The 24,115-nt window shown below is 32.5% G+C and overlaps 1 protein-coding gene across 2 annotated transcripts in view; it reads right to left on the bottom strand.

Annotated features, from left to right (window-relative positions):
• Positions 1-24,115, bottom strand: part of GABRG1 (gamma-aminobutyric acid type A receptor gamma1 subunit) — an 83,154-nt gene that overhangs the window by 19,758 nt on the left and 39,281 nt on the right. For both annotated transcript variants that reach the window (XM_025386043.1, XM_025386044.1), the window contains exons 3-5: positions 21,561-21,628; positions 4,729-4,949; positions 3,810-3,892 (exon numbers count right to left, since the gene is read on the bottom strand). In XM_025386043.1, coding sequence (XP_025241828.1) covers positions 3,810-3,892; positions 4,729-4,949; positions 21,561-21,628 — 372 coding nt within the window. The remainder of the gene's footprint in view (positions 1-3,809; positions 3,893-4,728; positions 4,950-21,560; positions 21,629-24,115) is intronic.

The following is a 24,115-nucleotide window of genomic DNA, read 5'->3' as shown; positions in this document are numbered from 1 at the left end:
TGGCTGTTTAATTCATTACAAAGTTACTATTGAAAAATCAAAGCAGTGAGATAGATCATTAATATAAAAGAATGCTTTAATGAGAATATATCATTAAGAAAATTCAAGAACATCGTTAACAAAAGGCAAAAAATATGTGGAAATTTAGTAAGTTAAGTAGAATTATACTTATGAATGAATTGTCATATTACACTCTACCACATTCTAGAATGCCATCTGTTAAAACAACAACTTTCAAAAGAAAGAGAATAGCATTAGACAATTTGTGGGTAAAGGCAACCACGTTTTTATAAGCCATTGTATTTTTTAAGACAATTGTGTGTATCTAGAAAAACACTGTTATAAAAATACCTGTGATGATACATATGTTAATAAATGTAAAATAAAATTAGTATAGCTATGGAAAGGTTATAATAATTTCCTTTAAAGAAAATGCCAGGTTTTTCCTGGAAGAAATCGATAATTTCCTGGAAACTTACACTCTCCCAAGACTAAACCAGGAAGAAGTTGAATCCCTGAATAGACCAATAGCGGGCTCTGAAGTTGAGGCAATAATTAATAGCCTACTAACCAAAAAAAAAAATCCAGGACCAGACGGATTCACAGCTGAACTCTACCAGAGATACAAGGAGGAGTTGGTACCATTCCTTCTGAAACTATTCCAATCAATAGAAAAAGAGGAAATCCTCCCTAATTCATTTTATGAGGCCAACATCATCCTGATACCAAAGCCTGACAGAGACACAACAAAAAAAGAGAATTTTAGACCAATATCACTGATGAACATTGATACAAAAACCCTTAACAAAATACTGGCAAACCAAATCCAGCAGCACATCAAAAATTTATCCATCATGATCAAGTGGGCTTCATCCCTGGGATGCAAGGCTGGTTCAACATATGCAAATCAGTAAACATAATCCAGCACATAAACAGAACCAAAGACAAAAACCACATGATTATCTCAATAGATGCAGAAAGGCCTTTGACAAAATTCAACAGTCCTTCATGCTAAAAACTCTCAATAAAATCGGTATTGATGGAACGTATCTCAAAATAATAAGAGCTATTTATGACAAACGCACAGCCAATATCATACTGAATGGGCAAAAACTGGAAGCATTCCCTTTGAAAACTGGCACAAGACAGGGATGCCCTCTCTCACCACACCTACTCAACATAATGTTGGAAGTTCTGGCTGGGGCAATCAGGCAAGTGAAATAAATTAAGGGTATTCAGTTAGGAAAAGAAGAAGTCAAATTGTCCCTCTTTGCAGATGACATGATTGTATATTTAGAAAACCCCATTGTCTCAGCCCAAAATCTCCTTAAGCTTATAAGCAACTTCAGCAAAGTCTCAGGATACAAAATTAATATGCAAAAATCACAAGCATTCTTATACACTAGTAACAGAAAAACAGAGAGCCAAATCAGGAATGAACTTCCATTCACAATTGCTTCAAAGAGAATAAAATACCTAGGAATCCAACTTATAAGGGATGTAAAGGACCTCTTCAAGGAGAACTACAAACCACTGCTCAGTGAAATAAAAGAGGATACAAACAAATGGAAGAACATATCATGCTCATGGATAGGAAGAATCAATATCGTGAAAATGGCCATACTGCCCAAGGTTATTTATAGATTCAATGCCATGCCCATCAAGCTACCAATGACTTTCTTCACAAAATTGGAAAAACTGCTTTAAAGTTCATACAGAACCAATAAAGAGCCCGCATCTCCAAGACAATCCTAAGTCAAAAGAACAAGGCTGGAGGCATCACACTACCTGACTTCAAACTATACTACAAGGCTACAGGAACCAAAACAGCATGGTACTGGTACCAAAACAGAGATATAGACCAATGGAACAGAACAGAGTCCTCAGAAATAATACCACACATCTACAATCATCTGATCTTTGATAAACCTGAGAAAAACAAGAAATGGGGAAAGGATTCCCTATTTAATAAATGGTGCTGGGAAAATTGGCTAGCCATAAGTAGAAAGCTGAAACTGGATCCTTTCCTTACTCCTTATACGAAAATTAATTCAAGATGAATTACAGACTTAAATGTTAGACCTAATACCATAAAAACCCTAGAAGAAAATCTAGGTAATACCATTCAGGACATAGGACTTCATGTCTAAAACACCAAAAGCAATGGCAACAAAAGCCAAAATTGACAAATGGGATCTAATTAAAGCAAAGAGCTTCTGCACAGCAAAAGAAACTACCATCAGAGTAAACAGGCAACCTACAGAATGGGAGAAAATTTTTGCAATCTACTCATCTGACAAAGGGTTAATATCTAGAACCTACAAAGAACTCAAACAAATTTACAAGAAAAAACAAACAACCCCATCAAATAGTGGGCAAAGGATATGAACAGACATTTCTCAAAAGAAGACATTCATACAGCCAACAGACACGTGAAAATATGCTTGTCATCACTGGCCATCAGAGAAATGCAAATCAAAACCACAATGAGATACCATCTCACACCAGTTAGAATGGCAATCATTGAAAAGTCAGGAAACAACAGGTGCTGGAGAGGATGTGGAGAAATAGGAATACTTTTACACTGTTGGTGGGTTGTAAACTAGTTCAACCATTGTGGAAAATAGTATGGTGATTCCTCAAGGATCTAGAACTAGAAATACCATATGACCCAGGCATTCCATTACTGGGTATATACCCAAAGGATTATAAATCCTGCTGCTATAAAGACACATGAACACATATGTTTATTGCCACACTTTCACAATAGCAAAGACTTGGAATCAACCCAAATGTCCATCAGTGACAGACTGGATTAAGAAAATGTGGCACATATACACCATGGAATACTATGCAGCCATGAAAAGGGATGAGTTTATGTCCTTTGTAGGGACATGGATGCAGCTGGAAACCATCATTCTCAGCAAACTATCGCAAGAACAGAAAACCAAACACCACATGTTCTCACTCATAGGTGGGAATTGAACAATGAGATTGCTTGGACTCGTGAAGGGGAACATCATACACGGGGGTCTATTATGGGGAGGGCGGAGGGGAGAGGGATGGCATTGGGAGTTATACCTGATGTAAATGACAAATTGATGGGTGCTGACGAATTGATGGGTGCAGCACACCAACATGGTACAAGTATACATATGTAACAAACCTGCACGTTGTGCACATGTACCCTAGAACTTAAAGTATAATAATAAAAAATAAAAAAAAGAAAGAAAATGCCAGGTTTTTATACTCTAATTATTCACCTCTAACCACTTCTCTATGAATCAATCTTTTTTAATTAAGTCAACTTATTTCTACCTTTTTTTTTTCTGAATTCTTAAAGTAGTCTCAAGTATTTGCTATTCATATAGTAAATACTATTTGCCCAATGAATTTCTGAAAAATTTTGAAAAACATTTCAAAATCTAATATATTAAAGTTAAATCTTGCCTCCAGGAAGATGAATATAATTTGAATCACCTTTTTTTTTTGGTGGCTATGTAAAAACATTTGAATACAAACCTATTTTCAATACTCCTTTATTTAATAAAAATAAGCAAATAGCATTGGAATAAAACTAAATGTTATAAAGAATGTTTTAATGAAACATATGCATTCACTACACATTTATTGTAATCTTTTAGTTTAAAAACAAGAAGCAAATATATTATTTGTAATTATTTTATCTAAAAGAATTGAACATAATGTACACTTTTGAAAATCATATTTTATTTTCTTTCATTTCATTTTTAAATAAACAGCTTCTAAGGTTAAAATTCTATGAAATTATCAAGTGTTTTGTTACTTACAGCTTGAAAATTCCAGTGGACAGGAATGTTCATCCATAGGAAAGTTATGAAGCTGAAGATAACATTCTGCATTAATTGTCAATCTATTTAGATGGAAAACAAAGTATTAAATAAAGATAAATAATTAGAAGCATTAAAAATTCCCTGTCTAATTTTAAAACAAGAATGTGTCTTATGATAATAGATTGTGATGTATTAGAATATATTAATGATTCTAAAGTCTCAAAGTCTTAAATAGCGATATTACAACGTTTATATATGAGTATGAGAATTCTAACAATTTCCTCTTCATTCAACTAAGTTACCACTGTATACATTTCAATATGATCTCTGTGTTTACACGTAATAATTCATACTTCAATATATCAACCAACACACATGTGCAAACACAGCAGATTAGCAGATTATAAATGGTTAAGTATGATAATTTTTCTCTTAATTTATTATGAATATATTTCCACGAAGAACGGTTCTTAACAAGCAGATATGTTCAAGGCAATGAGCTAAATAAACTTGAACTTTATACATCAACCTTCATTTAATCCTTTCTTAGGGATGTTTTACTATATCATTGAAAATTAGAGTATTATAAAATTTTATAGCAGGGTGGGTTTCTAGAGGAAATCTTACTCAATTATTTACATGGCAGGTTAAGAAAACAATAATATTTATGCTGCAACCTCTTCTGCTTCAAAGGAAGAAAATCAAAGAATTTTTTCTATTTGCTTTTAGTCTTTTTCACATAATAATAACTGAGCTTAAAAAAGTATTGCCAAAATATTTCACATTATATTTCAGCATGTGAAAGGAGCTCCATACTTTTGACTTTGCAACTTTGAGAAATAAAAAATTTAGAGTTGATTAAATATTAGTATGGAAAATAAATGAGAGCAACTACAGATTTTTAAACAAATATTACCTTAAAGTATATAGAACTCGACCATCATTCCAAATTCGAAGCAGACGATTAGGAGTTGTTATCCAGTGAGCATCAGATTTTCTTGAGTTTCTGAAGAAAGTGTCAGGAATCCAAATTTTTCCAACCATATTGCTGTTAAGCATAAGCACTTTCATGGTACTATTGAATTTTAAACGACTGTCAAACCAGGTTTGGGCAAAAATTATATCTATTGTGTATTCCTAAAATGTAAGAAGAGTAACAACATATTAGTAAAGCTACTATTTTAGTTGTTTTTCTCAGAAGTTTGAATTTTTATATTGTAAAGTTTCTGCAAGTAACAGTTAAACTCAGTCTTTTTGGAGGAAAAAAAATGCCATTATTTTAAACTTTTTTTTTTTTTTTTTTTTTCCGAGACGGAGTCTCGCTCTGTCGCCCAGGCTGGAGTGCAGTAGCATGATCACGGCTCACTGCAGGCTCCGCCTCCCGGGTTCACGCCATTCTCCTGCCTCAGTCTACGGAGTAGCTGGGACAACAGGCGCCCTCCACCACGCCCAGCTAATTTTTGTGTTTTTAGTAGAGACAGGGTTTCACCGTGTTAGCCAGGATGGTCTTGATCTCCTGACTTCGTGATCCTCCCGCCTCCCAAAGTGCTGGGATTACAGGCGTGAGCCACCGCACATGGCCTAAACTTTCTTTTTGTTTGCATGAATCGTGTAAAATAAAATCCAAGATTTCCAGTAGTTATTGTTGCCCAGTGTTACTTTATTCTTTTTAATTTTTTTGGGTGAATTTTACTCAAGATTTTGTAGTATGTAGGATGTACTTATTAAACTTAAAAACAAATTATCTTAATGTTAATAATTATATTAATTTATACAGAGCTTAAATCACAAAAATCATAAACAAAAGAAAATCTAGATGCAAAACCCAACCAAATTATTTAAGAGGCTTTACATTGTTTTTTGTCTAAAAAGTTAATTCCAATTATTTATATTTACTAGTTTTAAATGTTTTAAAGCAACCACAAACTAATTTACTGAGCTATTATAAGATGCCAAACATATTTAAGAGCTTGGCATGTGTCATGTCACTAAATCCTTATTGCAACTATGTGAAATATGATCATTATCTTTCAGTAACATGTATTAATAGAAATATAAAATAATAATTCTCACATCACAGAACTAATAAGCAGTTGATATGGAAACTGAGCCACTGCAGGCTACATTCCAAGTCCACACCCATAACAAATGCATATAATGGTGGTTATAGTGATGTCTGATGGGTTCCAAGGTTGGAGCAAAACCTTAGTCCATAGTAACTGTAATTAGGAAATTTCATTTTTAACAGAGAACCTTCAAGAGTAGATAATCGGATGTTATCTACCTTCGTATACTGACAAAAAGTCTGCCATATTATAGGCATTTAAATTAAATAAAATGAACAAGAATGCAGCAGTAATCAATGCCAAGGAGGAAAGAAAGTAAATATACATATATATAAGATATATATACACATATATAAAAATATATATACACATATATAATATATATACATATATAAAATATATATACATATATTATATATACATATATAAAATATATACACATATATTATATATACACAATATATATGAACTGTGTGTGTGTGTATGTGTGTGTGTACATATGTGCGTGTATGTATGTTTGCATGTATATGGATATACTTTTGATATTTAAAAGAATAAGTAAATTGAAAAATATGAGGTATTACATAAGTTACTTCTGGTGAGAGAGATTGATTATTTGCACTTGATGTCATATTAGCAACTGGCCAATTTTCCTGAAGGAAAATATTTAATATAAGAAATAGAAGTATAATTGAGGATATGGTGAATAAATGAAAAATGGAAAAAATTATGAGAGATTAATAAGTAAACAAAGTAGATTCAACTTATTTATAGGGAAGTTGGATCAATTCCTAGGTTCCAGGCAGACTACTTACAATTACAATTTGCTCAACTGGAATATAAAAATAAATTGAGAGGGTACCTCATTTTATCTATGTTGGATGAACAATGTTACAATTCTGGAAAAGAATATATAATAATTATTTAAAATACAAAAGGGACCAGAAACTATGTAATTGAGTACGAAATGTATGTTTGATAAAGTGCTTAAAGTATATACACTTATAATTCTGAATAATTTATTTATATAATGAAGTAATGTGTGATCATTCAATAATCTACCTATTTATTTAACATCTATATTATGTCAGTTGTTGTTTTTAATGGATTTAAAATACGAAGTTTTTGTGCACAAAAATGCTTGCATCATCACCCTCTCTTTACATAATTTTGATTGCTGTGCTAGAGTAACTTAGGGAGATAAATAACATTTTATTTTTTTCAACTTAATATGGGATGGCACGGATCAAACTGTGCTGTGGAATATAGACTGAAAGTACTTTTGCAACCATGTAAGCCTTATAAATCTGATAGCCACAACCTTGCTTATATACTGTGTGTGTAGGTCAGGCTGAGTCATAAGGCAAACCACATCCCATAATACATAATAATTCATATTTATGCTATAGATGTTTAATCATCTTATTGAGTAATATTAATGGGGTAATGCGTAAATTGCGCAAGCATTTAGGAAGTCCTAGAGAACCTTATACACATTATCACTGGTGTATTCTTTATTCTTTAAACCTTGTGAAAAATTATTGAACTCCTTCACTGAAGTTATCATTGATCCCCACTCTACCTGCCTGCATCTCAGGTCAGATGTCTTGTCTTTGGAATCAGTTATAATTTATCCAAGCAGCCTCTTCACCTGACACAAATGACTAACTATTCAGTCTAACCATGTAACCTACGCTAATGACATGGTGTCTAATTTTAATGGCAAATACAAATAGACAGAAGTCTCATAATCCTTCTATGGTGAACTAAATGCCCTGGAAAGAGCATTTAGTCAACTTTATTCACCAGAATTATGTTGTACTTTTGTGTGGGATCAAACAGCAGAAACTACTCAAGATACTAGTAAGGATTGCGGCTAGGCAAATATTCAACACTAGTTGGTAGAGGGAATGTAATGCTACCTGGCAGTTATACTTAGCTGCAGTATTCCTAATTCACAGAACCTTAAAGGTGGCACTTGAGAACCAATTTGTCTAAGGCTGGGATTTCCAAAGCAGCTGTCAATACTGCTTAGCAGCTGCAGGACCTTTTTAAAATCCCTGATTCTGGAAGTGTTAATCACTGTTGGAAGGCTTATGATTTCCAAACAATCAGAAATGGAAAAAGTTTTCTACTCACAGTTGTTCCCTCAATCCAATATCAAGAAGAGAAAGACTCAGAGAATATGTCTTGATAATCTATCCATCCAAAGCCCTTTGCAGAAGCTAATACTTATAAGTCCTTTTAAATTGCTAATTGTTAATAAATGCCTCACTGAAATAAGAAGACCATTAAAATCTATGCCATGTTACACATAATAAAAAAATCCAGTTTTGTTTGCCCATTTGTATTAGTATAATTTCCAGAAAACGACCAAACTACTCTCGTACTTCATGTTCCTGTTCACAGGTTATAATATCTACACAAGAAATAAGCAAAAGCAAAACATAAAGTGGAACTTCTATTTACTCAGAACAACAAATACAACAGCTTCTAAGATAAACATTTTGAGATAAGAAACAGTGCATTTAAAATTTGACATCCAATGCATTTTACAAAATGTACTGTATCTCCTTGCAAGTTAGCTGACAAAACAGCATTAATGAATAAATGTGATGTGAGCCATTTTGATTCCTAACTTAATAAAATCAAATCATAATTGATAAGGGTGTAGTGCAGTCTCATTACTACATTGTCAGTTTGCAATTAAGCACTGTATCTCACATTTCAAATTACTAGTAAATTCAATATTACTGTATTTCTAGTAATGGGAGAAGCTTCACACAAAATTCAAGACCTGCCAAAGCAATTAACCTAGTTATATAATTTCATCACAAAATTTGATGGATCCTGATGTGTTCTTCCTATATTGGCATTAATCTCTTCCAAAACTGTCTAGTCACATGGCCAAAACAGAATGGTAGACCTAATAATTTTTAGCAGTAATGGAGCTATAGACATGTGGAGAAAAAGTACAAGTACAGCTAATCCACAGGACAAAGAAATACCTTTAGTGGTAAAATTTTACAAATATCAGCTCCAGTTTGCTTAATTATTGTAAAAGCACCAGCTTCTGAATTCTAGCAGGATAAGGTAAATAAAAAATTAGGTGTTATTCTAAGTTTGAAATATAAAAAAGAAATAGGGAGCAAAGAGGTTATGCCAATTGCTTAAATCATTGAAATCATCAGCAATACATGAAGGTGATTCAAAAATCAGACACATGTTCTAGATTTACCTACTAACCCTTTGTGCTCTCTTTTTATGTCTATGAATGTAGACTTCCAAAGGCACATAATATCATGTGCATTCATCAATTAATTTTTAGCAAATATTTTTTCAATGTTCTTGTTAGTTTTATAATGTACTGGATTCACAAAGATGCAAATGAAGCCTTCTTGGTATGAACATATACATAATAAAATTGGAAAGTAATAAAATGTAGAAGGGGTATAAAGAGAAATAGAAATAGTAGAGATTATTTTTAGTTAGGGGAAATTAAGAAAGACTTCATGACAGAAACTGCATTTAACCTGAAACCTGTAAGATTTGGAAATATTTTGATTTATGCATCAACTAGTAAATGGTGGAGGGAAGGGAGAGGGCAAAGAGGCAGTAAAGTGCAGGGCAGAATGGAAAATAAAGAATGCAAGTCATATATAATGAAAAAGTAGCACATTTTCTTTATGTCAGGGAATGTGCATTCCTCAAATATACAGGCTATCCTACATCTGGAAGAGCTTTTTGGCAACTATTATCTAAAATTACCAATTTCCAATGATTGACCCTGCAGCCTAGAAACAGCTCTGAACACTGCACTGAGAATAATGAACTGAAAATCCTAGTACTTCATGTGTTAATTTTCTGCATCGTGCTCAATCAACATTTCCTTCTGGAAATATATAACTATATTTCCAGAATATATATTATATAATATTCTGTTTACAAGTTCAAAGAGTAAAATATCAAACATTATATTCACAGAACAGTTAAACTCTATAGAATAGAAGATGAAATAATACAATCCGTAGGGTTTTATAAACCCTATGAATGAACTCCCGGTTCTTAAGAAGTTACAATAAAATAGAGAGGACAAGGTCAGCTTCCAGAACTTGGAATAGATATAGTACATGCATACCTGAATTCTGGGGTGGGAGAAAGCTATTCTTGTGAGCTTGTATTAGTAAAGGTACTCCACAAAAACACAGCCAACAGGATAAATGGGTAGACGTATAGATGCTGACTGATAGCAGGATAGATAGATGAGAGAGAGAGAAAGGGAAAAGAGAGTCGAATCATATAATATGTAGGTGCTGGAAAGTGCAAAATGTGCAGGGAAGACTAGTAGGTAGGGAGTCAGGGAAGAGTTTACGTTTCAGTCTTCAAGCCAAAGGCAGGCTGGAGCCTGAGTCTCTTCTTCCTAGAGGGACCTCAGTCAATCTTTTAAGTGTTCATCTGATTGGTTGAGGCCCAACTACATTATAGAGGGTAATCTGCTTTACTCAAAATCTACTGATTTAAATGTGAATCACATCTAAATAACACCTTCACAGCAACACCTCGACTGCAATTTAGCCAAATACAGTCATGCACTGCATGACGTTTTCAGTCAATGATGGGCCACATGTACAACGTTGGTCCCATAAAATTACAATGCAGTTGAAAAAATCCTATCACCTAGTGATGTTGTGGCCATCCTAACATCCTAGAACAACAGATTATTTACATCTTTCTGGTGATGCTGATGTAAACAAACCTATTGTGCTGCCAGTTGTTTGAAAGTATAATACATACAATTATGCACAGTACATATTTGGTAATATTATAATATTTTGGTAATAACTAACTTACTACTAGTTTACATGTTTACCGTACAATAATTTCTATCATTATTTCAGATTATACTTTTTCTACTTTATACACACACACACAAAACAAATATATATGTTAACTATATTATATATACACATAACATGTATATATGTTAACTGTGAAATGACAGAGTATAGCATAATAAATACATAAACCAAAATACACACACATATTACATGTTATATATAATATTATATATAAATATATTATAATGTAATGTATATTATGTAGTTATGCATTTCATGTATTTGTATACAATTTGTATATGTACCATTATATATGCTAACTGTAAAACAGCCTCAGGCAAGTCCTTCAGTAGGTCTTCCAGATGACGCATTGTTATCAGATCAGATGACAGCTTTATGCATGTTATTGTCCCTGAAGATCTTCTTGTGGGACAAGATGTGGAAGTGGAAGGCAGTAATTATAATGATTCTGACTATGTAGGCTAATGTGTAGGTTTTTTAGTTTTTAACAAAATGTTGAAAAAGAAAAAAAAAAGGAAAAAGGAAAAAGAAAAGCTTACAAAATAATGACACGAAAATACTTTGTACAGCTGTAAAATATTTTTAAGTTGTTATGAAAATGTCAAATTTATAACAAATTTATAAAATAAAAAAATTCAGTAACCAAATAATAATTTGTTATGAAGAAAGAAATTTTAAAAATTAATTTAGTGTATTCTAAGTGCACAGTGTTTATAAGGTCTATAATAGTGCACAGTAATGTCCAGGCCTTCACATTCACTCACCACTCACTCACTGACTCACCCAGAGCAACTTCCCTGACTGCAAGCCTTCAGTAATAAGTCCCTTATACAGGTATGCCATTTTTATCTTTTGTACCATATTTTTTCTGTGTTTAGGTATGTTTAGATATGCAAATGCTTATTGTGTTACAATTATCTACAACATTCAGTTCAATAATATTCTTAACAGGTTTGTGTCCTAGAAACATTAGGCTATATTATACAGCCTCGGTATGTAGTAGGCTATACCATGTAGGTTTGTGTAAGTACATTCCATGATGTTTCTACCATGATGAAATTGACTAAAGATGCATTTCTTATAATGTATCTCTGTCATTAAGTGATATATAACTGTATTTGGGGACCATAGCCTGACCGAGTTGACATGTAAAATTAACCATCACAGAGTTATTAACAGTAGGAATAGACACCCATGGAGTCAGAGCACTTTTCAAAAATTACCCATGTGTTTCTTTTCCAGACAAGGGACAATTTATACTGCGGCAAGAAGGAACATATTCCTCCATCTCATGTTCTCTATGAAAATCTGCGTTCTTGTCATTTTGTCCCATCTCTTGGTCTGTCAGTGAAGTTTGCTTCATATTTCTCAATTGAGTGGATGTAATATATTAAAAATCCATTATGTACAGGTTATTGTCTCTATTTATTTCTCTGTACATTGAACTTGATCTGAATGACCATGAAATCTGGAAAGAAGTGATCTACACTGAAAACATGAGTATTGAGTGATGTTTCAAGAAAATAAGGACAAAAAATCCATTGTGATGCTAGCTTCACATGTGCAATGAACTTTTTAATTAAATGAGATATGTGTCTTTACCTGGTTTTTATTTTTTTATTTTCTGACATTTAAGTGCATCTTTACTGTTTTGTTTTATTATTATACTTTAAGTTCTAGGCTACATGTGCACAACGTGCAGTTTTGTTATACATGTGCCATGTTGGTGTGCTGCACCCGTTAACTCGTCATTTATATTAGGTATTAAACCTATTTTAAACTCCCTTTGCCTCCGCTGAGATTCAATACTGATTTGAAATGGAGCAGTTCTTAGTAAAAATACTAATATTTGACAGATTTTAGATATATTTATGATAATATAATTTTTATTTAAAATCTAGCAATCTGGCAAAAGAGTAAAGTATTTCATGAAGTTAGTTTATGCTGAGTTGTCATATGCCATAACATAATTTTAAAAATAATTATCCAAAAACATGTAAATAACTGAGCCTAATATTTTTGATAAATTAGACATGTTTTCATAAACCTTTATTAAATTTAATTAAAATATATATTTGATAGCCTTTCATTTAAGCAGAGAAAGCTAATGTTTTCCAGATTCCATCAAATTGTTTTTGCCCAGTGACTATTCTATACTGCCAAGCTCTATCTTCTCATTTCTTTTCCTGCTTTTCCCTGATTGTAATTGAGATAGAAGGAAGCTTTTTCAAGATCATACAAAGTGTAAGAGATTCTGATCATGTACTCCACAATTTTAACTTCTTTACCATAACTCAGGTCATCCATATGAGGCAAAAATTTTTAAACCACAGAGATGAAATTTATATGTTGACAATTAGTAGTTTTGGTCACTTATTTCATACTTACCTTTCTTTCATCTTGCTTTTTACTTTCATGGCATTTGTATCTATGTTATCACTGTGGGGTATTTGGATGAATAAATGATTGAATAAGTCTAACCTGCATGGACCACGCTTCCTAAGTATGAAACATAGTATGATAACAAATATACAAGAGATCCCCTTTATTCATGAGTATGCATTCTAAGATTCCCATTGAATACCTGAAACCCTGAATAGTTGGGAACCTTATATACTCTGTTTTTCCTATACATACGTACCTATGATAATGTTCAACTGATAAATTAGGCACAGTAAGAGGTTGACAACAATGAATGATACAATATAATTTTAATAACAAAATACTGTAATGAAGGTTCTATGAATGTGATCTCTACCTTCTTCTCAAAATAACTTATTGTACTGTACTCACCTATTTTTGGATCATTGTTGACCATGGATAACTGAAACCACAGAAAGCAAAACCACAGATAAGGAGGGACTGGTGTATAAACACACTCAAACTATACTTCCCCATTACAGTTTATTACCAACTAACAGCATGGTAAGAAGTTCTCTGTGATAAATGATTGATATTCAGATGAAGGTTCTGCTTCCTAGAAAAGCTTCATCGCCAGTAGGCAAACATGCTTTCTATCCACATATGCAACATTTGTTATAGATTGGTTCAATGCTAAATAGCTAGATTAATTGCTGGATGAGCTGAGTGGGAAAAGTGTTTCTACATCTGTGACTGCCCTGTACTACAAATGTTTTATTGATGTCTGAATTAGCTTGTCTATCTGAGCAAGAGAGAACACTATATTTGGAAATGATATATTCAGAAATAGTCCACATGACTCATGTTTTAAATTATTTATATTATTACCAGTTTACAAAATGCTTACTGTTGTCCATAGTCCAGCTGCAGAAAATGAAGAACTTTCCAACATTGTATCCTGCTAGTGGGGCACTATTTGCACTTGCTGCTTCTGTTTACCTCAGGAGTTTGAATCCTATTGCGCCTATCACAAAGCTAGGTACCTCTACCAGGAAATCCAAGGCTTATCATAGAGTTTTAACAATTTCAATTATGGTAATTTGTTACAATTTTTATTATAACAAAATGTCAAAAGTCAAGACATTTACATAAGTTTTCTCTACTGCACTTTTTAATTAAACTGAAGAGCAGCTGGTGTTAGTTCAAATTCATTGTCAATCTAAGACGAAAACCTTTACTACATTATTTTAAGCCTTTGCTGTTCTAGATGTAAAAATAGCACATTGAATAAGGGATAAGATATTGTCTTTTAATTACATACATAATTTTAAATAATTTCCAGATAATCAATATAACAAATACTAAATATATCCAAAGTATGCATAATAGTAAGAGTAATGTGTAGTAAAAAGAACACTGACTGGATGGAATGGGAAAATTTTGTCATAATTCTGAGATTTACTAGAGTAGGGTGCTGACCAAGTCACTTATACACTCTTACTGGCAAAATGTGGGCACAAGGCAAGATCGTAATTACTCTCTTTCCCAGCTCTAAGACTCTATGATCATGAAAACATTATAAAATATTAGATTAATGTATTTTTTAAAAAGTCCTACCTATAAGAGGGGTAAAGTCTGAGGTGAACATGGTTTCTTTCAATGACTTTTCCTCATAAAAATACTTTCAGTCTGTAAGTACCATTGGTACCTTCCTTTAATCCTGCCTAATCCCTACTAAATTTATAGGTGAAAATGGCTCGGACTAGTAACCTCCAAACCTGGTTGACTAGAATTCTCTGATAAGCATTCTCACAATTATTTTTATTAATTTTTAATTTCTAGTTTTATTTTTAACATTTTATTTTAAAATTTTACTTAAAATTTTATTTTAAAAAATTAGAGGCAAGAGCTCACTCTGTTGCCCAGGCTGGTTTTGAACTCCTGAGCGCAAGTGATCCTTCTGCTTCGGCCTCCTGAAGTGCTAGGAATACAGGCGTGAGCCACTGTGCCCAGCCAGCATTTTCAAAATTCAACGTGCAAATAATATATGTAGCTCTACACAATTTTACAATGTAATCTCCTAACATGAAAAAATATGAACTGCCTAAATGTGCCTTAGGTCATATTAATTTGTCTGTGTGTGTGTGTGTGTGTGTGTGTATGCTAAATTACTTTTTCTTAGATATGTATGTACTTTTTCTTAGATATATATGTTTTTATATTATTATGTGTGTTTTTATATTATTAGCAAAGTCACTCTTCTCTGATTAATAAATGTGTAAATAAAGGTGTAAAAAATTAGGAATCATAAGAGTACGTTTGAATCAGCTATAACATGTGAGATTTGGAATAGTGACTTGGAGCAGCCGGTTAAAGGCCAAAAGCCAAGTTTTAAGTACATTTATGATAGTCATGAGCTGAAGTAAACTAGACATTCATTCTGTCAGAACATTGGCCACAAACCTACTCTGAGGACAGAATTATCAAGCAGTACATTCTACAACATTCTATGATTGCTAACCCATAAAAAACTAAAAAAAATAGTAACCAATTCAAGACTGTCTACCTTGAGGTATCTATCTTGAAGTGTCAAAAAATTCAAACAATTTTTGAATTTGTTTTCTAAAAATTCAAAATTTTCACTTTCAATATTTGACCAAAATCTATGAGAGGTCTAGGGTATGTATACACATAGCCTGAAGAAATAATAATGGTAGCTAAAATATTTAATAATAATATTACTCAATTACAGCAAATTGGAAATATTCCACATGTAAAATAATTCATTACTAAATAATATGCAACATTTAATTAATTTTTTAAAAGTAATGACACAGTATAACACATAGAAAAACATAATATTATAAAATAGTGAGGTTAAAAAAGCATTGGGTAAAACTATGTACATAAAGTTACGATCATAACAATGGTGACCACTAGATATAATATTTCAGTATATTTTAAATTTTTTCTTTTATCTAAGTTAAATTTCTAATTTTCCCAGATTGAGTATGTATTACTTTTATAATAAAAAATTCTTTTTATGGAAAACATTTTTAGAAGAAAATAGCATTAGGATCACCATTTACAATTTAAAATATGTATAGATTCGTACACAGGATTTTTCCTGCCTTTTCCCTTCTGTCTTGGTCTAATTTGCATTTTTAGTCATCTTCCCTGCTAGGTTTTATGCTCTTCTGAAGAAAGGATGACATATCTTTTCCGATATCTTTTTTAACAATGAACCAATTGTCACTATAATAAATGGTAAATAAATATATGACAGACAAATAAAACAATGAAATATATATATAATTGTATTTGAATTAAGAAATAAAATTATTTTGATAATTTTTAGAGATTCTAAGCTCAATTTAACATTAAGGTTGGATACTTGACCATTTCACTTAAATGAATGAAAAATGATTATTACTGAGAAAAATCCCTTATTTACATTCTATAATAAATAATAATTGTGACTTCTGTAGCTCTACATACATTTTTGTTTCAAAAGATATTTTTTCCTTGTGTAGAGAGCAATTAGATTTTTGTTTTCTGTTAAAAAAATTCGGAAAATGGACATTCCTGTTACATATTTCTGCGCAGGCCAGAAAGAAAGCATTCTGTCATTTGCTAAGTTTGCCTGATCCTCTTTGCCTACTGCTCACCCTCTTGTAGTCCTCTCCAGCAGGCAGTTATTTTGAAGCACAGCCCAGGTGACTTCCCAGCTCCTTTTTAAATTGTCGTCTTCGTAGCTGGTGCCCTTGTTCCTCAGCCCTGTCTCCATTACTAAGACAAATCAGAATTTCCAGTAGGAAGATCCTGTCCTGTTTCAATTCCCAGCAGGAAGATTCTATCCAGTTTCAGAAGTATATTCTAGGACTGTGTGACATATCACTCTTGCAGTTAGAAAATATTTAAATTAACTTCTGCAGGTGAGAACTGGGATCTAAGTAGTTTTTATTAGTTGTTCCTTGTCCCGTACTTTCAAAGTATCCATATTAGTCATCTCTTAATATTGGATTATATAAGGGTATACCAGTTCCTATAATTACATTCATGTCCAAATTATACCTGGAATTTTTAGTTGTAGCTACTTTTGTACTTACTAATCTTATGCTGTAGCCTCCTGTTAGATACCCATAATATCATCTTGAATTTCCTGGAGCTCTTACTGATTTTGATTTGGCTTTAAAGAATTGCCATGGCCCTTGAGTGTTGTACTTGCTAGTCAGAGGGCAGCCAACATCGTGAGATATTTACTCAGAAGAGTAAAGATACATAATCTCCCCCAAATCTGAAAAGTTACGAGGTTATAACTATTTTATCTAATAATCTCTAGTAACATATTCTTCACTTCAATTCTGATTGCATATTTTTGTTCTGCTTATATTGAAGATAGTTTTAATCAAACCATATATAAAATTGAACAGCTTCTTTCCAAGTTACTCTATTTTCCCCATCTTCATTAGTTCATCTGTTACTCATTTTGACTGTAAAAAGAAAAGCATATTCCATTGTAGAATAATGTGATTTTAAGCATTATTCAGAAATCTATGGAAATGCTATTTTATGTATCTAAGTTTAAAAAGAAACACCCATTTTGCAGCAAAACAAATTTTGGCTAACTTAAAAAATTAAACTAATATATTAATTTTGTTTCTTACTAGTAAATTAAATTACATGAGTACTTAAGGCAGTGACACCCTCTTGCTTTCTTAATTATGCTTAAATCTGCTTCCTCGATTACACTCACATTCAAAACAATTTTGCTCATTTTATGAAAAGTGAATTCTAATTTCCCTGCATTGTTTAGTTAAAATAATCTTCTACATAACCTATTTCTTATTCATCCCTAGTATTACAATGCTTTTCTTTTTAATAAACATTATCAAGTGTTCCGTGGGGTTCTTTTATTTATCTATTTTCACCTGTTTTAGTATCACTAGTTTCAATAGTAATTTTATTTAATTAAGTTTTTTTTAAAATGATCACTGTTGAAGGGTATAAGTGTGTAATTTGCTCCACTGGGGAAACTAAATCATTAATACATTAATCTTTTATATAGGAAGATCATTGTAGAAGCCTGTTGATAGTCATTCTTGTCAAAGTGTTTCTAGAATACTAATACATCCTTGAATCTTGTTTCTCTTTACTTTAATGACCATGTTTTTATTTAATGTATTCATGCAAATTGAAAACATAATCCCCAAACAAAAAATATACAATTCAGGAAAATGCAGATTTTCCCATATGCTCAGTCTTATTTTCTCTAGGCGTTGGTTACTTAGAAACTAAACATTACAATATTCCACCAAAAAAAATAACATTTTAGCAATGTATTACTTTATGAAATCTGATATTTGCATATTGTTAAAAAATGCAACGTATTACACATATATATTAAAAGTTTTCTGTTTGTAAAAATCAATTGATTATATACTAATTTGTTTTGGGTAGAACTAATACTAAAAAGATTTGTTGAAACTGCCTCTTCCCTTAGTTTCCACAGCATTGTTTTGTCACTTTCTTGTCAACCTTGATGTTTCATTTACTATCTCAGCTTCGTCTTTCAGGTCCTTAAATACATGCGTTCCCTAAGGTCTGCTATTTGTTTCTTTGTTCTTCTCTTTTCACTTTAAGGCTGTTTTCCCCATCTCACAGAAGTTTGGCAAATTCCTGACAAAGATTTGGCCCCAGCCTCGACTTTTCCCTGAATGTTAGCCCCTAATTTAAGACTAACTTCTAGGTCAATCTTTTGGAACATTACTTTATCCTCTCAAATTCAATTTTATCCACAGCCAGTTCATATTTGCTTGTACTAAGGTGACAAAGATGTCACTTATGGCATGGCTAAAATGTTGTCACTACAATAATCAGTGCAGACAGCTGTAAAAGTTAATGAGAGTCATGTGAAGATTGCATCAAGTAAGAGAAAAACTGAGTGTGACTGTCACACCAGAGGAGTGAGCAGACATAGGTAACCATTAGGCATACCAGAAAGGTTCCCCAGCTGTAAAGCAATAAAACCTGTAATAAAGAGAAGACTTGACTGTTGTCATATTGAATAGCTAAAATGAAGAAGAAAATCAGCAAAATACTTGAGAACTATCTTTAGATGTCTTACGGGCTGAATGGTGTTACCCCCTAAATTCATATGTTGAAGACTTAATCCCAAGAACTTCAGAATGTGACTACATTTAAAGGCAGGGCCTTTAAAGTCAACATGCGGCTTTTAGGGTGGTCCCTAATACAATATGACTTGTGATAAGAAGAGAAAAGTTAGATACACAAAGAGACACCAGGGACGCACAGACACAGAGAAAAGACCATGTGAGGACATGGTGAGAAAGCAGCTGTCTGCAAGCCAATGAGATAGACCTAAGAAGAAACCAAACCAGCCAAGGCTTTGATCTTGGACCTCTGGCCTCAATATCTGCAAGAAATAGATTGTTGTTGTTTAAGCCACCAGTCTGTGCTACTTTATTGTGGCAACCCTAGCCAACTAATACCAAAGGCAAAAGCGAAGGAGAGGAGTACAAGACGTTATTGAATGCATTCAACAGGACTCAGTAGTCTGACTCACAGAAATGGGATCATTAGCGTTTGGAACTGAACATTGTAAAGTCTTTTTTAAAATAATGCCTGTTGCTTATATTGGCATTGTTAATTTTGTTCTTCATTAGTAGTAAAATACTATTTATTCTATGTATATAACATAAAGAATGAATATCACACATTCTCAATTTTTATTCTAAATTGTTCTGTCTTGATATTTTCTCATATTCTCTCTCCCTTCCTTATTTCTCTTCTTCTCTCCTCTACCTTCTCTACCCCCATACTCTTATCTCATCTTCTAAGCCATGTTTCTCAAAATAGTAGTTTATAAAATTAAATCTACATTCCCACTCACTCCCTAGCTCCCAGAAACCAGCATTTGACTATATGACTATCCCTGCAAGAACCATATATATTCTCAGGGCTCCATGGCAAAAAGTTTGGACATGAGGCCACTTTTGAAGATGAAGGAGGGATGTACAATCCAGTTGTTATCCCTTTCCTGCCTTCGCCATTCCAACTGAATTTCTCCTAACAAAGATAATTAACACCACCTACTTGCCAATGCCAGTTATCACAATCTAATCCATTTTATTGTATTCTCATGTGCATTTGTAATTCATTATGATTCCCTCCTTCTTTATCGTCTTTACTCTCTCAGATTTTGTAACACCATCTTCTCTCATTTTTGCTCCTACCCTTCTGACTTTTCTGAATATGTCCCCTTTCTGTGCTTCTCTTTCTGGCAACTATATTTCATATACATTCATCTCATTACACCATCTGGTCCTCAGATCTGCGATCGTCTTAATCTGAATCTTCTCTTAGATCATCTCACACATTCTTGATGTCTTAAGCTTTATTATATTCTTCTTGTCTTCTTTCTCTTTCTCATCTACATCTATATTTTGTGCTAACATCTTCCCTGATAGCAGATCTATAAGGCAAAATGCTGCTGGACAGTTCCTCCCGAATGCACCATGAGGATTTGGGGCACATAAGCCTACACTTATTCCTACTTCGGATAATAACTCTACCATCTTCAAAGTATCTTCATTTCTACACCTTGGAGCCAGGTTACACATAATAAGTCACCAAATTCTCAAAAAATTACCTATTTTTTTAAATGTATTATTGTCATCTCCAGCTTGATTACAACTGCAGTAAGTAAGCCCTTGAAGATCTCTTGTCCAGACTAATACAATAAACTGTAATGGGTCTCTGTAACCCTAACTTGGACTCTTACCTCCATCTTCTATATTACTATAAGAGAAATGTATTAAGCAATGTAAATCTGCCTTTGAAACTCCCCTGGTAAAATATTTCCTGTCATTTCTCTTATCCCAAGGGATATAATTTATACATAATACAATTTAGAAGCTTCCTATTACGATGGCTTACAAGACTGTCCTTAATAAGATCCTTCAATATCCCTGTTGCCTCAATTTCTTACTTTGCACTTTGTATTCCAGTAACATCAAATTGCTGGAAGTTCCCCTGATCTTATGAGGCTGTTTCATTCCTCTGTGACTTTATGCATGCTGCTTTCTCTGCCAGTAAGTCCTTTGTTTTCTCTCTCTGATTGACTACTTTCCCCTCAGGCTTTCTGATTTTTTCTTTCCAGATTTCTTCAGGGACCTCTTCTTGCTGGATCAGATGATAATCTGTTATGCCCTTGCATAGTTCTACCAAACACAGCACATTGGAATAACAAGACACAGATTCTTAGATACAGGTGTAGTTTAGCTCCAGTTGCCAATACCTGGCACAAACTAATTGTACATGTTGATCTGAATTCATTCAGAATTAAGTATAAAAAATTACTCATATACAAATTCTATTTTGGAGATATACACTTGAGAGATCTCAATGGCAGATAATTATTTTTAATATTTCTTACTCACCATATTAATTGGATCAACTGGTCCAATGCTGTTTACATAAACATCAGTTTCAATTACTGTGGGCCTCACTGCAAAATACCAACAAAAAGAATGGTCAAAGATATGATTAGACATTGTTTTAAATAAATCTTATTTTTAAAGAAATCTTAATAACTACTTACATCTTACCATTTCAATCATAAAACATATTTTATTATGAAATGTGAAAATGTAGCCATTATAAAAACAATCTTTACATTTTGCAGATCAGTCACAGATAATTATATAGAGATAAAGCACATTAGATAATGCAGAAAAATGACCTTGTAGACTGAAAGTTTCTGTTATTGTGGCATGTTTTTAGTCATTGATGCTCAGTTATCTTTTTCAAACTTCATCCATGTTTCCTACATGACAGAGTACTTCTCACTCATAATTGCAACGCTGTGATTGACCAGGCAAGGTGTACTTACTCTTTTAATACACACACAAGTCTGCCAGACTGAATATCTACTCAGTCTCAGTCTCCAGATCTTGGCATTTTTCAATCTGACAGAGCCCTCAAGCTACCAAACTTCAGTGAAAAATGTGAAGCATTTTGCAAAACAATGTCTATCAAATTTTAGAATAATATTTTTACCCCTTGCAATTAAAAATACACTTAATAAAACACACGACACTTACATAGTTTGTTTTTCCTCAAGCAAAAATTTTATTATATGGCATACATATTTAATAACACAGATTTAATTTTAGTATACAAAACTATGTTTCTAGATCTACACAATACTTGAAAATGCAATTCCTTTGCTAGCCATCAATTAGATATCTTAAATAAAAGTAGGTCATACGGTTTATGGAAGGTTTTACAATGTAACGTAGACTGATGACTTCTGAGATGAGTTGCTTTAACTGTTTCTAATTTGTTTCTGACTAGCTATGAATTATAGCCAATAAATATAAAATTAAGCTAATTATAGTTAGATTAACAGAATGATTTTTATGAAAGTCAATTAAAAACAAGACAATAGATTTATTAGTTCCATTTGTAAGTATATTGATTATCACTTATAAGTGATTATAACTGATATAAACAATATACCATTCTTATATAATAAGACTTTTTTTTTTCAGTTAAACTGATAAATCAGCAAATGTCAAGTGCCTACTTTTATTTTACATACTCAAAGCTGAACATTGTCTACATTGAGAGAGAAATTGTTCCTGGGACAATTTTCTTTAGAGTATAAATGTTTTCTACATTTATGATGTCGAAGGTTATAGATATAAGTTAACTGTCTTGGTTTCCTGATATCAACGTTTCTTAGCCAATTATAAGATAAACATATACGTTAGAAAAACATTAACTTTGGCATTTTGGCATGAGTTACATAGAACGAGAGACACTGAAGTATTTTATGATGTGCATACAGCAAGTGCACCCAGAATGAGACAAAAGAAGAATCACATCAGTAAGTCCAATACTGCTACGAATATAGATGATACTTAGTTAATAATTGTTAAATATGTATTTGAAAGCTCTGACAAATCTTTTTGAGTTATTCTGTTTACCATTTTGTAAACTTGACTTGCTATTTGATCTGATCCTTGACTCTGCAGCACCAACCCACAAAGATGAGTAAACCGGAAAGTAGACTAAAATATTTCGTATTAATTTTGAAATCACGACTGGTGACATGCTTTAAAATATAATTGATAAAAAAACCCAGAAATCTGTAATTGCTTCTTAATAATGACTCATTGTTGCTTTGATTCATAGTATCAACGATACTTACGAGTAATATTACATAAATATTCACTTCTTGGAAATGACTAAGTAATCTTTCTTAGTACTATCATTTTCTCAATCCAAAGTTTATTCAATTGCAAGATATGAGTGATGTTCAAAAACTAAAATATTATATTTTAATTTAAAACTAGAAAAATAAAACTAACAGAGAATTGTCATTCCAGACTCTAAATAACATCTTGAAAGTAAGCACAGACTATGTTTAATTCATCAATACACATGGAGATTAAAGATTTCTTTTTTGCAATAGCATAACAATGCATGGGAAAACCATGTACTGCCACGGCAAATCACACACACACACACACACACACACATATATATGTGTGTGTGAAGGCAGGTAGAGATGGCACTGGATTATTTTTGCAAGGTTTCTTTCTGTGCTGTTATTCTAAGAACTTTGCTTTAAGTTGCTCCACAGGATATAAGTAGATATTCTCCCAGTGGGAGTCAGTATATAGAAAGAATAGAGGTTCAGGGCAATTTAAAGACCATCCAGAAAATAGAAACAGGTAGAAAAATTTAAAATTTTAAAAAGAGAAAAGCAGTGTGATCAATGAAGTTTCCACATTCAAATTCCAAGTAGCAAAGGCAATAATTAGGAGAGCCAAATGTAGAGGTGGGTAATTGGTATATCAGTGAGAAAAGATAAACTACAATAGATTTAAAAAATATTTTCTTTCTAATTGATTTTAACCATGCTTTCTTGGACACACTATTCTAATTTAACTAAGATACCTTTAGCAGATTATGTAGATTTTCGGTC

This window comes from Theropithecus gelada, chromosome 5, assembly GCF_003255815.1.
Source record: "Theropithecus gelada isolate Dixy chromosome 5, Tgel_1.0, whole genome shotgun sequence".
Taxonomy (NCBI): Eukaryota; Metazoa; Chordata; class Mammalia; order Primates; family Cercopithecidae; genus Theropithecus; species Theropithecus gelada.
This window is presented reverse-complemented; position numbering and strand designations above follow the sequence as displayed.